General features: G+C 43.9%; 1 protein-coding gene across 7 annotated transcripts in view; it reads right to left on the reverse strand.

Moving 5' to 3' along the window:
• The window catches only part of CAMSAP2 (calmodulin regulated spectrin associated protein family member 2), a 145742-nt gene that overhangs the window by 8067 nt on the left and 122959 nt on the right, over positions 1-14716 (reverse strand). For all 7 annotated transcript variants that reach the window (XM_053244027.1, XM_053244025.1, XM_053244029.1 and 4 more), the window contains 6 exons: positions 12366-12448; positions 11055-11124; positions 7542-9762; positions 3977-4113; positions 2409-2629; positions 1295-1367 (listed from right to left, as the gene is read on the reverse strand). In XM_053244027.1, the coding sequence (XP_053100002.1) occupies positions 1295-1367; positions 2409-2629; positions 3977-4113; positions 7542-9762; positions 11055-11124; positions 12366-12448 (2805 nt within the window). The remainder of the gene's footprint in view (positions 1-1294; positions 1368-2408; positions 2630-3976; positions 4114-7541; positions 9763-11054; positions 11125-12365; positions 12449-14716) is intronic.

The following is a 14716-nucleotide window of genomic DNA, read 5'->3' on the forward strand; positions in this document are numbered from 1 at the left end:
TATTAAAAAAACAACACACTACTAGTCTATTAACAAGAATATTTTTTCAAATAACAATGAAAATGAGTACTATTTTAGGCTGAAACATGAAGATGAGTGCTACATAAATACAAGACCTCAAAGAAATAATCAAACAGTAATGTGATTCTTCTAAATTTCTGGATAGCCTCAGGAAGGGTAGGCAGAATGTTAACCTCAGGCCATTACTGGCCAATTTACTGGTGGAAGGGCAGAAACATCCATATCTTGTTGCAATGCTGCCACAAGAGGGAGGAGAAAGAGCATGTGTATATACTCTCTCAACCTGTTCCATGCTTTGATGGCACTTGAGGAACCCACAGAAGTCAGCACCAGCATACATTCCTTCCTCTTGTGGAGTATCACTGATAAGATATGGGGCCAGTGAAAGCTGAGAGATTATGCACCATTATCTATCTATCTATCTATCTATCTATCTATCTATCTATCTATCTATCTATCTATCTATCAGATTTTTATACTGCCCGATATATACATCTCTAGGCAGTGTACAAAATTTAAAATATTTAAAAGTCAAAACAGATTAAAATACATGACACAATAAAAAAGCATAAAACAGTTATTAAAACAAACTGTTAAAATTATTAAAAAATAATTCTAATTAAAAGCCTGCAAAAACAGGAGAGTCTTGAGGGTCTTCCTTAAAACAGAGAAGGAGATGCTCTTATTTCAGCAGGGAACATATTCTAAAGTTCTGGGGCACATGCACATTAAATTTAAGATACAGCAACCATCAGAGTCTGGCCCGGGCAATCCTAAGACAGCAAAGTGTACTTTCATTGTAAATTCACCTACACAGTTTAGACGAATTGAGTTCGTTTTAGCAAACTTCAGAGGATCTACAATTGTCACCAATGTTTGCAATTCTAAGTTTCCTCACACAGTCAGAGGGATTGTGGTCTTTAAAAAGACCACCACTATGAGTGCTGGCTCCCATCCGGCAGCAATCCAGTCATGAGTATTTATGCCTTTGCCACATCACTTCAAGAATTTAAGAAGCTGTGTGTCAGGGGACGAAAAGTGCTGACTCCTCAGGGCCTGGGAGTTAGAATGTGCAGGCTTGTCTTGTGGCCACTGTGAATCCAGAGGCCGCATGAAACAGGCCCAATATTTGTAGCATTAAATCTGAAGGTTTTTGAGTCAAAATATTTTGCACTGTTGTGCTTTAAAGTAATGCATTCGGAATGGCCACTGTTGTACCAATCACAGAAAGACAATAACTCAAGTCAAATGGAAATTGTGACTGAGGACTTACCTTGGTGTTCTCTTTCCTGACTGCACACTGTCATTGTCTCCTGTGTTTAGGGATGCCAGTGAAAGACTAGATACTGGGGGGAAACACACAATTAAGTTGTGAATCTAGATAAATAAGAAGTGAACTTAAGCAATGCACATATAAAAACACAGAGGGTTGTATCCTAAATTGATAAGTTGGCAATGCTATGTGCATATTAAGCTTCCAAACAGTTCTTTCCACCAATACTTCTTTATTGCACAAAGTTAAAATTATCCACCAGAGGTTAGAGGTTAAAGCAAAACCAGTTTCAGTGTAAATACACCATCTTCAGTTGCTAATACAGACTGAACTTCTCAGCAGTTCTTAAATTCCTTCACGTGAGATAGTAGGCAGGGGAGAAAAGGGTGAGAAACATCCTAAGCTGTTCCAAGCGAACAGCATTCTGTGGAAGAGGAGTGATTTTTACCAGTTACCTTCTTTCCTCTGCAGCCCCCACAAAAGCTACTTCTGAGGAAAACATGCATGGGGAGCTAAAGCAGAATAGAGGGATCTGTTAAAATGGTCTCCTCCCTGCATGAATGTACAAATGAATAGATGTGCCTTCCGTCTGCAGGGCAATACATGATGTGTTCATTAGATCCAACACTAGGAAAGTTGCTTTCTAAAAAAATGTTCTCTCTCTGTGTTTACTAGTCCTATGAACTGTATGCATGCATTTTTTAGTCCTCATAAGGGCCTAATACAAACACCAAAACAGATATTAAACGAATTTAGGTTGTTCTAACCCTAAGCTCCCATGTTAATGCTATGAATACCTACTTGAAGTAGAGGTGATATTCTGCTATTGGTCCAGGTCAAGCTGGCTCAATGAAGAAGTGATTTGAGGAGGTGCACTACAAAACTAAAAACTACTTGTACCTTTCCTTGTTTAACTAACACCTAACATAGGCCAGCAGTTCAGCTCAGGTTATCATCAGTCTAGAAGCACAGACTAGGGGGCTTACTGAACTCTAAGTTCCCTGGAAGACAGAGCCCAGAACCGCAAAAAGTTGGACAATACATTACAATTCCTGAGTACTGCAAGTCAAAGCTAGAGTTTTAGCATAAACAGACTCCTCATTATATTTGTTACCTGGAGGACCTTTGATTGGAGTTTTAGGTGACTCAATATGATCCCTATGAACAGATTTGGGGCGTGGCTTTTTTTGTTTCATGGAATGGGGGCGGTGCTTTATGACAATATCCATATCTTCCATGAGTTTTAGCTGCTTCCTCCTCATATATTCTTGTTTAATGAAGTCTCGTCGTGCTCTCTCATCTTCTTTCTTCTGACGTTCTTCTTCAGACTTCCTCCTTGAAAATTCAAGTTATTAGTAAAAACATCCTTCTTGCAAAGAGAAAAATTGTGATTTGAAATTATTTGTTAGCAAGAAATACCTATTACGTTCCTAGAACACATTCAGTTTTCAAATATTGGAATAAACTGATTTTAGTTAACTTAAGATTTGTGAGACAATTTGCACAAGTGCTGGCATAGTTCTACAAAATCCAGAGGGACGAGATCAGTATACACATTCAGTGAATTGCCCTTCTAAAAAAATAATTGTGAAAATCAAGTGATCTATCTTTCTTAGAAAAACATATTTTAAAATAGTTTACCATGCCTTCCTTAGAAATAATATTTTGGAGTATCAAAGTTTGCTGATAAACACATACGTAAACAGATTCTGATCAAACAGATGCTGGGATTAAAAGCATCACAGCAACTGCCATTGGCTTTTCAGGGCCTTGAGAATAGCCTGGGGACACACAGTGCTGTTCACTGTTAAGCGAAAGTGTGTCTCAGCTGGATCACCACCTGAAAGAGACACAGCTGTAAGAGTACCTTAGAAGCTACCCTGAGTTTCTCAAAAGGAAGAGTGAAACACATAAAATAAATGAATTAAATAGGTTGAGATGATAAAGCTGCATAAGGAGACAGACCCTTTAAAAACTGAAAATATATCAATCGTATAGGTTGTGTCAAAATATGCCCTTTGTCCAACGGCTACTATTACCCTATGGTAGACACAAACATGTCAACTCTAATCTAGTCCCCAATATATGAGCAACATTCTCAAGTGTACATGTGTGTACGCATTAGTACGGTTTAGTCACCATCTCTCTCACTTCTATCCATATGCATGGAAAATGATGCCTTCTAGAACTGATTAAAATGGCTCCTTGTTAATTATACAAAAACTAAATGGTTCATAATTTTATTTGGAAGTTTGAAATGATGTATGTGGCTTATGCTAGAAACAATTGTTTGATAAGATGACTCACTCACTCAAAAGAAAAACCGACAGGGAACAAATCAATGTGTCACAGAAAGGTGGCCTTTCTCAAAAGTCTCAAGTTTAAAAGAACTATTTGGAGTCTATTGAGATTCCTTGTTGTGGAGAGTCTGAAATCTGAGGATATTAAATTGAATACTGCTAAAAATTGTTTTATTCCTCTTTGTGATGTTATATGTTATTGTATTTAAAACATGCTGTTTTCTTGTTATGAGGTTTTAACTATTTTGATATGGTCAGTTAATAAAAACATTTATTCATTTATTCAAGGCGACTCACTCTAGGAAATAGCAATTAAATGCTGACAGGCTAATTTAGATTCAGATGTATCTCAGCATGGACTAGCCCCTGCTGTAAATCTTACTTTGTTTCTTCTTTCTTATGTTCCAACTCTGCTTCTTGCTGCTGCTTTCGAAGTAAGGTTTCTCTTTCCCTTCTCAACCGCTTCTCCAATAATGCTGCCCGTTTCACTGCCATATCATTTTCAGCCTTTTGATCATCCTAGAAGCAACATTTTAAAAGGAAGGAATGTCAAGTGAGGTTTTTAGCAGCCTTTATGCACAGTGTAGTCATTGCACTAGATGGGGATAGGATCAACAGAAGCTTTTAGGGACTGTATAATAGGGATGATCCCGGACCGGTCCGGAAACCATTCTGAAGGCCTCCGAACTGGTCTGGACATGAGGGCGGTCCGGCGGTCTGGCACTGGTGTGGGGGGCTCTTTAAGGGCGGGGGAGGGTGTACTTACCCCCCCCCGCCGCGTTTCCCCCGCCAGCGCGTTCGTTCAGTAAACCTTTTGGGGCAGCAGGATACCTCCCTGCCGCCCCTTCCCCCAGTCATCAGGCAAAAGGCTTCAAAAAGCCTTTTGCATGAGCGCACGTTGCACGCGCACGTCTCTGCAACGTGCAAGAGCATGTGATACGGTGACATGATGTGCGCGCACGACGTGCGCACACGCAAAAGGCTTTTTGAAGCCTTTTGCCAACGACTGGGGGAAGGGGCGGCAGGGAGGTATCCTGCCGCCCCAAAAGCTTTACTGAATGAACATGCCGGCGGGGGAAACGCGGGGGGGGGGGTTAAGTACACCCTCCCCCGCCCTTAAAGAGCCCCCCACACCAGTGCCGGACCGCAGCTCTGCGGTTCCGTGCACATCCCTACTGTATAATTGTAAAGGCACAAAGAGAAAGATGGCATAATTAGGAGGGCATCAGGCCACATAAAACCTGGTTCTTATCAATATTATATTATTAGTTGTCAGCCAAGCTTTTGAAAAAGTTATTTTAAAAGTCAAGATAAAAATACATACAATAAGGGGTACTGAAGTGCCCTATTGCAAGCAGTGCTGGATTAACCAGTGAGCTAGCAACTCTTTAGTTTTAGGACTTCTCAGAGTGCACTTGCTCCACATCCTACATTGCAACCCTTTTAAACAATGTCATGGTGATTTATCCATTCAACAACAGAAAGTAGTGAACACACGACACGAATGCAGAGGAATGTAAAATTAACTAGCTGGCCCCACACAGAGCATCTGTGCACTCTTTGGGACCGGCTGTTCCCCCCCTCCCTCTTGCCCCACTCTTCCTCCCCTTCCCTTCCTCCTGCCCCACTCTCTCTCTCACCCTCCTTCCCCACTCTCTCTTGTCCTCCCCCCTCCCTCCTGCCCTCCCTCTCCCTCCATCCACACTGAGCATTTTACGGCCAGCCACTGACTCGACTCCATGGCAGGGCCGGGCCCGCCGCCACCACCTGGCATCCGCGGCTGGGCCAACTGGTGACCAATCCTCCTGGGTGCGCCTCAGCCAACTCTGCCGCCCAGCCAATCAGTTGGGCACCAGGACGCACATTCCAAGGCACACCCAGGATAATTATATATATATATATATATATATATATATATATATATATATATATATATATATATATGATTTTAGTATGACAAGCAGTAGCCCTGCTTCTCTCTCCCTCTCTCTCTCTCTCTCTCTCTCTCTCTCACACACACACACACACACACACACACACACACACACACACACACACACACTATTTCCATGCATGGGATGTGTGCACAAATGCTGGCTATTTTATCTATTTCTTACATTTTTATACCACCCTCATCCAGAGGGTCTCAGAGAAGTGCTGGACCTCAGAATATGACTAAGCTTAGAGCTTTGACCTCTTTTACACTGACCTTGATTGAAAGCATCTCTCATTTCTAATAATACCACGCTAAAGTAGAGATGGCACAAGACAAAGGGCCTATTCCTTAAATATGAGGATTACTGCATGCAACAGTGGCACATTCATATATTTGAACCCAGATATGCCCCATCCTCTCTAATAAAAGGCTTGGTGTCCGTCTGTGGACGGACACCAAGCGTGTGTCCATGCCTCCCTTGGCTGTTCTGAGCATGCGCGGAGCGCATGCTCAGAACAGTCCGAGGGAGACACGACCGCCAGCACCCAGCGGCCGTGTTGAGCGGCCAGAAGAGAGAGACCGGGACGGGGAGATGGGGAAGCCGGCCGAGGTGGCGGCAGAGCCGCCGAGGACGGGCGGCTTGAACACTATGGAGCCCTAGCCCGGCCCCAAAATTGACCTTGCCCTTGCCCAAATGCTTCCCGCCTCGGCCGCTGCCGCCGCCCGCTCTCCCGCCCTCCCAGCTGCCCAAATTCTCCTTCCCCGCTCCCCCCCAAATGATTAAGGGCCAAAATGGCCCAGGAGAACGCCTCCACGGCCGCCACTGCGGCCGCCAACCGCCCTCCCAGCTCCCCGAGACCCCCCTCCCAGCTGTGTCACTCTGGAACACACGATTAGCCATTGGTCACTACTAAGCTATGCCCTTTTAAAAAAAATTTCAGGAAAGCTCATTTAGGATTTTCTGGGAAAGGGAAAAATATATAGCACCCTTTTTAAAAAAAAAAATCCCTGTTGATCCCCCCGCCCCAAACAGTTAAACATACCTCCCCATAGTTTGTTCCCCATCACCATTTCCCCCTTCAACCAGGCTGCAATATAGAAAATAAGTCTGGCTGTCTTGCTCCTTGAATCAGACCCGCATCCCATCCTCTTTTATACATAAACTAGTGTTTTCAGGCCCGTTGTAATAACGGGCGCTAGTAGGGGAGAGTTTTCCCCCCCTGCCCCACTCCCTCTGGCCTTTGCCCCCCCCCCCTCCCAGCTGCCCGAGACCTCCTTACCCGAAGCAGCCCGCGACAGTCGGGCGAACTAAAAGCAGTTTTTGCGAAGAAGAGAGGAGCTCCCGAACAGAGCTCCTCTCTGTGCTCAGCCTCTTCCCGAACTGGTGCTTTGGGCGCAAAGGACGCCTATTGCGTCCTTTGCGTCCATAGCAGCAGTTTGGGCATTGGCTTAGCACAGAGAGGAGCTCTGTTCGGGAGCTCCTCTCTTCTTCGCAAAAACTGCTTTTAGTTCGCCCGACTGTCGCGGGCTGCTTCGGGTAAGGAGGTCTCGGGCAGCTGGGAGGGGGGGGGCAAAGGCCAGAGGGAGTGGGGCAGGGGGGGAAAACTCTCCCCTACTAGCGCCCGTTATTACAACGGGCCTGAAAACACTAGTTTATGTATAAAAGAGGATGGGATGCGGGTCTGATTCAAGGAGCAAGACAGCCAGACTTATTTTCTATATTGCAGCCTGGTTGAAGGGGGAAATGGTGATGGGGAACAAACTATGGGGAGGTATGTTTAACTGTTTGGGGCGGGGGGATCAACAGGGATTTTTTTTTTTAAAAAGGGTGCTATATATTTTTCCCTTTCCCAGAAAATCCTAAATGAGCTTTCCTGAAATTTTTTTTAAAAGGGCATAGCTTAGTAGTGACCAATGGCTAATCGTGTGTTCCAGAGTGACACAGCTATCTGTTACCTATTTTAGTAAAGACTCATTACAGAAACATCTCAAAATGGATTAATGCAGTTACCTTAAAAAAAAAGCCACAACACACTTTTTGGTCATCCTCCAGTTGTTCTTTGTCACTCTCACCCTCTGATTTTTCAGTAGGCTCTTCTAACTTTTCTGATGGCTTCAGATTGGAGAGGGAAACTTCTATGAGGTTAGCAGTTTTAGACGGAGGTGGTGGCAAAACTGGTGGGTTCAGCAGCTCATCACTTGGAGTAAGGCAGACCGTTTCAGTAACAGGCTGTGATAGCACTTCCGATACTGTTGATTCCAGAGGTCTCATTTGTTGTTCCTCTAACTTTTGTTCAACTACCTCTTCTATTCCTTTCTGCTCTGCTTCTTTTTCACCTGCTTCTTGTTTGTCAGTCTCTTCTGTTGTATTTTTAACTTCTTTCAAAAGGTTTCCTGTCAAGTGAGGTTCACACATATGCTCACCATCATCTCCAAAACAAACAAATGATCTAGTCTGAATCGGTACCTGACTTGGAGAGAATCTTCTCAAACGAGGAAGACTATCTACAGATCTTGGAGCAGTCAAAGTGCGATTCAAAGGTGTGATTTTCAGTTCATTTGGCCTAGGAGTCCTTTGTATTTTGCTGGGGAGTGAGGAATTCTTCCTAGAAGAGGACTGTGGGGACTGGTGGGAAGGTCGAGGAGATTCCAGGGGAAATGAGGCAACAGGAGACGATGATCCAGTAGGCCTCAGTGAGGACTTGAGCTCTCGAATTTGTTTCTGAGGAGAAGGCTGAGGTGGTGAAATAACCCAAGCCTGCTGCTCCCTCATCTGCATTAGCATCTCTTGCTGAAGTGACAGCCGTTGCATTTCCTGCTGCAGGAAATGTAGAGAAGAATTGAGCTTCTCGATAGATTTTGTATACTCCAAAAGCTCACCCTCATTCAAATTCTCTTCTGAAGGACTTATCAAATTACACTGCTTTTCAGTATCAACTGGGGTGTTTGGAGACTTCAGCCACTTGGCTGGAGGACTTCCAGTGCTTGCTTTTATAATCTCTGAAGCTTTGTTTAGTTGCTCACCTGGCTTTTGCATTTCTTTCTCTTTCAGCCTGTTGCTATCAGTGAACACTTTCTCATCCTCTGCTCCAGCTGCTTCTTCTCTAAGTGGAGAAATTCCATCACTTTTTCTTTTCACAACGTTAAGGAATGCTGTCCTGCCCATTTTTTGTCTCTGCTTTGTGAAAGCAGCCTCAACCTTCTTCTTCTGCGCTTCAATTGCTCGCCTCTTCTCTTCCAGCTTCATCTTCAGTTGAACCATTTCAGAGGCCAGCAACTGTGTAGTATCTTTTCCCTGAGGGAGAGGAGACTCCTCAGGTATTTGAGCCCAAGAAACAATATGAGGAATGTTAAACTCAGAGCCTTCTGGGGTTGTTTTTTGAGAACTACTTCCGCTGCTTCTGCTGTCTGTATGATTCAGCTTCTTAAATTTCTGCTCTGCAAAGCTAGTCATTTTAACTCCTGAACTTGAAGAAGCACTACTGCCTGCTTGTGATTTGGCACTTATTGAGCTTGGACAAGGACTTAACTGCTCCTTATGGTTGACACCTCTGCTATCATATTCATGCAAAAATCGAGATGGTTCTTCCATATCTGAGTCCAGGCTTACAGTATAATCCCTCAAGGTAGAATCCTCATCCAGAGTCTCTGGAATGTCTGAAGGGACATGTATTCCAGTATCGACTTCCGTATCATCAGTCATGGGACTGAGGGCACCTTTTGTGTCTGCAATAATATCAGGGCTGCACTGATCAGATCTGATATTTGAATTCAGGATGCTCATCTCCTTGTTGTGAAGGAAAAACCCATTCGTAATTTGCTCTGGCTGAGTAACACTTGGAGATTCATCAGTATCATGGATAATCTGCAAAGCCTGCTCAATGCTTGGTGTCTCAATCTGATTGCCAAATTCATCGGTAACCAACCTGTTTTGAAGTGCTCCATTTGGGAGATTATATGGGCTAATTTGATTAGCATTCCTTTGATTGCTATTGACCTCTACATCACTGCACAGTTCTATATCCTTTTCTTCTTCGATATCTTCACTTTCCTCTTCTCCATTCACAGGCTTGAAGGACAGGTTTTTTCTAATGTTTCTGGGCATACGGTTAGTATTTTGTGCAAGACCTTCATTACTAAGAGATCTAGTGATTCCTCTGTTTGGAGTTGTCGTATGGCTGCTGTCCTCTTTATCGAAAGAGATGTCAAATGAAACTCCATGCACTGAAGATCTAAAAGAAGATTAAATGGAGAAATCCTTTAAAGAACAGTAAACATTAGTATTAAACAGCAGTATCCTTTGCTTTATAGTATGAACATTGGCTTCCGATCCCAGCAGCAAAATGCCTAAGGTTGAATACAAGTTGTGTTACTGCCAATTTTATTAACATTATCTAGCCATGCAGCATAGAAATTGGGGTTGTGCCAAATGTTTGCACATTTTAGGGTTTGGGGCACAAACTATGCTTTTGGATCCACCCCATCAGACATGTTAGCCCTCACCCAATTCACTACCTTTAAGATTACCTGCCTCTTTCTGCACCTGGCTGCTTTCTGGATACACTGCTGCTTTGGTACCCTTCTCCCTTTGCTAGGGCTTCTTTCTGCTTCACTGAAGCAGCAGTGATTTTAGCCAATCAGGTATTGTACAGTGAACATGATGCCATCAGTACATTATCAATCTCATATGGTTTGGGGCTATGCTGATGCATTTACATGCAAAGACTCTAGTTCACACTAAAATTTCTACATATGGTAGTAGGAAAGGGGATGAGAGACCAAAGCTCATTATTGTGTTCCCCCCCCCGTCTATTAAATGCATATTCTGGCTATGTGTGATTTGTTTTTTAGGCAAAAGCAAAATGGGATACAGGAGAACCTTGTTAATCATAGACTCAACACCTGCAGTTTCGCGTATCCACGGCCAGGTAATTGGTATCCGACGTCAGTATAGGTAGGGAAAAACAGCCAAAAAAGGGTTAATTTTCACATATCCACATGGTTGGGGGTGCGCTGAAATGACCTTTTTTAACCGAACAGCAAATTGTAGTGTTTGGCAGGCACTGTTGGACAGCTGGGGACAGACTGAGCATGGTAGGGCACCTTTTTTGTGATTTTGGGCAATTTAACCAATTTTTGGCACTTTTTAAAGCCTCCAGGAATCTAACCCCCACAAGTCCATAGATACAATTACTCAGTATTTGTGGTTTCCTTATCCGGGGTAATTGAAGAGAATGGAATCCCCACGAATACCGAGGTTCTCCTATATTCAGATGAAGTCATGATACTCTTGCATCAATGCAAGGGCCAGAGTTAAGGGGGGGCATTGCTTGGCTACTGCCAAGGGCCTCAGAATGGCCCACTGCTGATCCCTGAGACCACTTCTGTGCTTTCATGTGGTGGTGGCAGAATGAGTCTTTCAGGGCCCACTCAGGTAGTAAGTGGCCCATGGAGGGCAGTTTGGACTCAGCCTGATCATGCAATATTAAATGAAACACGATAGTTCAGCTGACAAAAGACTTACCTCTTCTCTTTGGGCCATGTTCCCACATATCCATCCATGTATGACATAGATGTAGATCTTCTAATGTTGCCTATTTGAAATAATCACAGAATGCAACCTAACATTAACTCTTCGGAAACTTTAAATTAGAAAGTCAAATACCATAAGAATCAGAAACTGCCTTATACTTTTGATGTAAATTAAAGCACACCATGTACATTAATTATATCTCAAACACACAATTTGCAGAAAAAAGTAATGAACATATAGCTTTTGCACACTGTTTGAGTAAAACCTTTACTATAATGAAGTTCTCATAGACATGAATTTGCAATCACAGCCATTTTATGTTCTTCTGCCAGCCATATTTTACATGTTACATTTATATATACACATTCTCCCCCAACTACTTTTTAAAAATATGTTATTATTTATGAAAAAGAAGCAATTGACAGAAATAATTGCATATCACAAAAAAGTATACTGCAGAAGTAACTAATCATTTTTAGAGAAAAGAGCTTACATTATTGTTTGTCCATACATCATATTCCAAAAATATATCCATCTAATTTTAGGAAAGTGTCACTAACTTGTTTTCCCTACTCCCTGACCTGCCTTTTTGATGTTAATTTTGATGTTGATATTGGAGCACCAGTGTGGATCAAATGTGGAACTTGGAATAGGATACCCAGATTCAAATCCTTCCTCAGTCTGTCATGAAGCTCACTGGGTGACCTTGGGCCATTCACTCACTCTCAACCAGTCTACCTCATAAGGTTGTTGTGAGGATCAAGTGGGGAAGAAGATAAATACTCCTTCTTCTGAAGTTGGGTGGCTGGCGACAGGATTTTTCTTAGCAAAGGTACCCGACATCTGAAATTCTCTCCACAGGGAGGCTCACTTACCACCAAACCTGCTGTCTTTTGGCCCTATACCTACATACTGTACATTCATACTTGCTTAGTCCTTTCAGAATGTTATCCTGTTGGGTTTTAACATTGTAGAATTGTTATTTTTTTAAATGACACTACTGGTTTAGGTGTATAACTTTTTTATTTGTATATGTTATCTTTTGTATTTTACTCATTTTTATTATTTATGCATCCTGGGGATTTTTGAAACTGACATATTTATAAACTACCCAAAGTAAACTACCCAAACCTGAGATCCTTAGGGGGAAGATGGAAATAAGTTACTCCAGGCCATATGTGCAGCTTTATATGAAGAGCTGGAGGTTATTTTGTTTTGTTTTGTTTTAAAGAACAAGATATTGGAAACAGCAAAAGAAAATGGGGTGGGGGGCGGGAAAGCCCAGTCTCCTAACTTTATTACCTGGAACAGATGAATAAGGCTGATGGTGATTGCGGCTTGGAGGTGGAATCTGATGAGATGGTGCAAAAGCTGAACTCTCCACACTGAAAAGTAGTAACATATACAGAATCTTATTCATTATGCTTTTAAAACATTTCCAAGTATATCTAAATCTCACATACCTGAATGCTACAAGCAGCAATCTTGAACTTCAGTCTGAAACTGAGAGCCAAACTAAATGTTATGTGGGAGCTTCAGATTTGGAGCTCTCCCTGCCTTTTTTCCCTTAAAAAAACAAAAAACCAAAAACGCAGCGACAGGCTGCCACTAATCCAAACTGTGGTGTGAGGGAAGCAGGGGTGTAACAAGGTTGGCTTGGGCCCAGAGAAAAGGTTTTAAAATGCCCCCTCCCCCGCCGCCGCCCATCACCACCTTCCTCTTCTTCTCCTGGCCCTGTGTAGACTCTGCTAACTATCCCAACTAGTTAAAAGGTGTAAATAACAGCACAGCAGAAACAATTAGGTACACACACACACACACACACACACACACACACACACACAAACACACACACGTCCTCATCACAACTCCTTCATCACAGACTTTTTTTTTACTGTCTTTATAGCAGGGAGTTCCACAGGTTAAAGACAATATGAAGAACTGAGGCAGTGTTTGGGAGAGCTATAGTAATCAATAGCCCTAATTATAACTATATGGGCAAGATGCAGGGGCTAAGCCCTATTGACATTAGTGATTAATTAATTACAACTGATTAATTTATTAATTAGCCACGATTCACATTCCTCATACACTTCCATGAGGCTTAGACTGGATGCTGCCCTCTCTCTTCCTATGCCTTCCAAGCGTCTCCTTCTCCTAACCAGGCTTGAGTGATCCCATTGCCAAGCGGCAGCCTGCACAGGTGAAGGGGGAGATTTAATCACCGGGCCATCATGCCCAGCCCGGCCAGCCAAGGAGAAGTGGCATGCAGCAGCCACCTGCAGGCGGACAGGGAGTTGGAGAGAAAAGTGGGCCGCCAGCACCATGCCTAGCTGAGCGGCGGCCTGCGGGCAGGCGGGGGAAAAAGCGGGCCTCCATTCAGGCAGGGAGGGGGGAGAGAAGTGGGGGGCAATCCCAGCCATGTGGGCGGTTGGGGAGGGGAAAGAAGCGGGCCATGATCATGCAGCTCAGGCTGCTGCCCAATGCAATGTGCCCAGCCATGCAGGTGTGGCGGGGGGACGGGGAGGGGGAGAGAAGCGGCTGCTGTGGCAAACACTCAGTTAACCTGGCTCCGGGTCCTCCTGCGAGTCCTGCTGCTGTAGCACCATGTTGCCTGTATCCACAGTCATGTGACTTTGTGGCTCACGTGGGGCGCTGCAGCCAATGGATGGAGGGAGTAGGAGGAGCTGGAGCCCGCACGACAAGGCAAAAGGGTGGAGAGGGAGAAAGGAGGGAGGGAGGACTACGGTGTGCTCCCGTCCCAATTTCAATAAGGATTTTTAAAAAATAAAACAAAATAAATGATACACGAAGAAGCTGGGGTGGCGGGCGCTGGGGGGAGACATGTGACATGTCTCTGGGGCCCCCCAGAGGCGGGGGCCCCAAGACAATGGCCTCCCCTTGCCTAATTATAGTTACACTCCTGGGGGGAAGGGTTCTTCCTGCCCCTGAAGCTGTGATTTGCTCTGATTGGAAAAGTGACAGCCACCTAACTGGGGCAAATTCTAACTTTAGAGGGTGGGGGACATTCTACAGGAAAATGGTGCAGGGAAAAGGCTTAACCTCCTTTCTTCCTGTTTCTTGATCCTAATATGGATCAGGGCCCCTGCAGCTGCTTTTTGATGTCAGGAGCTCTAAGCAGAGCTCCCACATTGCATTCAGTTTGGGTCTGGAAGCATTACCTGAAGCACTGGTACAAATAAAATTATTTTTCAAGTTTTCAAATGTTCAATTTTGTATTCGGTGAGAATGTTTTTATTTAGTAATGCTGGCATTGTCCTCAATTTGTACTCATGCTTTTATTTCAGGTAATGAATGTAATATAATTCCCCAAATAATACATTATTTGTCTGTGGTATTTCAGCAGAGCTATACTCTTCATTCAAGATCAGAAGTGGCCAGAGCTGGTGAAGCGGAGGGCAGGGTTGGCAGATGCAAATAGGCTATGGCTGTGTCTCTTCCCCCGCTCTTTCCACCTGCCTCAGCAGCATGTCTGTCTCCCTTTTGGCCCACCACAGCTGTCACTGGAGCCACGCAAGCTGGTCATTCACTAGGGGAATTTACCACCCCATGCAGCTCCAGTTACAGTTGCAGCAGGGCGAAAAGAGAGAGATGCACAGCCAGAGCGGGTGCAGGGGAGAGAGAGCGAGACA

Source organism: Hemicordylus capensis, chromosome 4 (genome assembly GCF_027244095.1).
Source record: "Hemicordylus capensis ecotype Gifberg chromosome 4, rHemCap1.1.pri, whole genome shotgun sequence".
NCBI lineage: Eukaryota > Metazoa > Chordata > Lepidosauria > Squamata > Cordylidae > Hemicordylus > Hemicordylus capensis.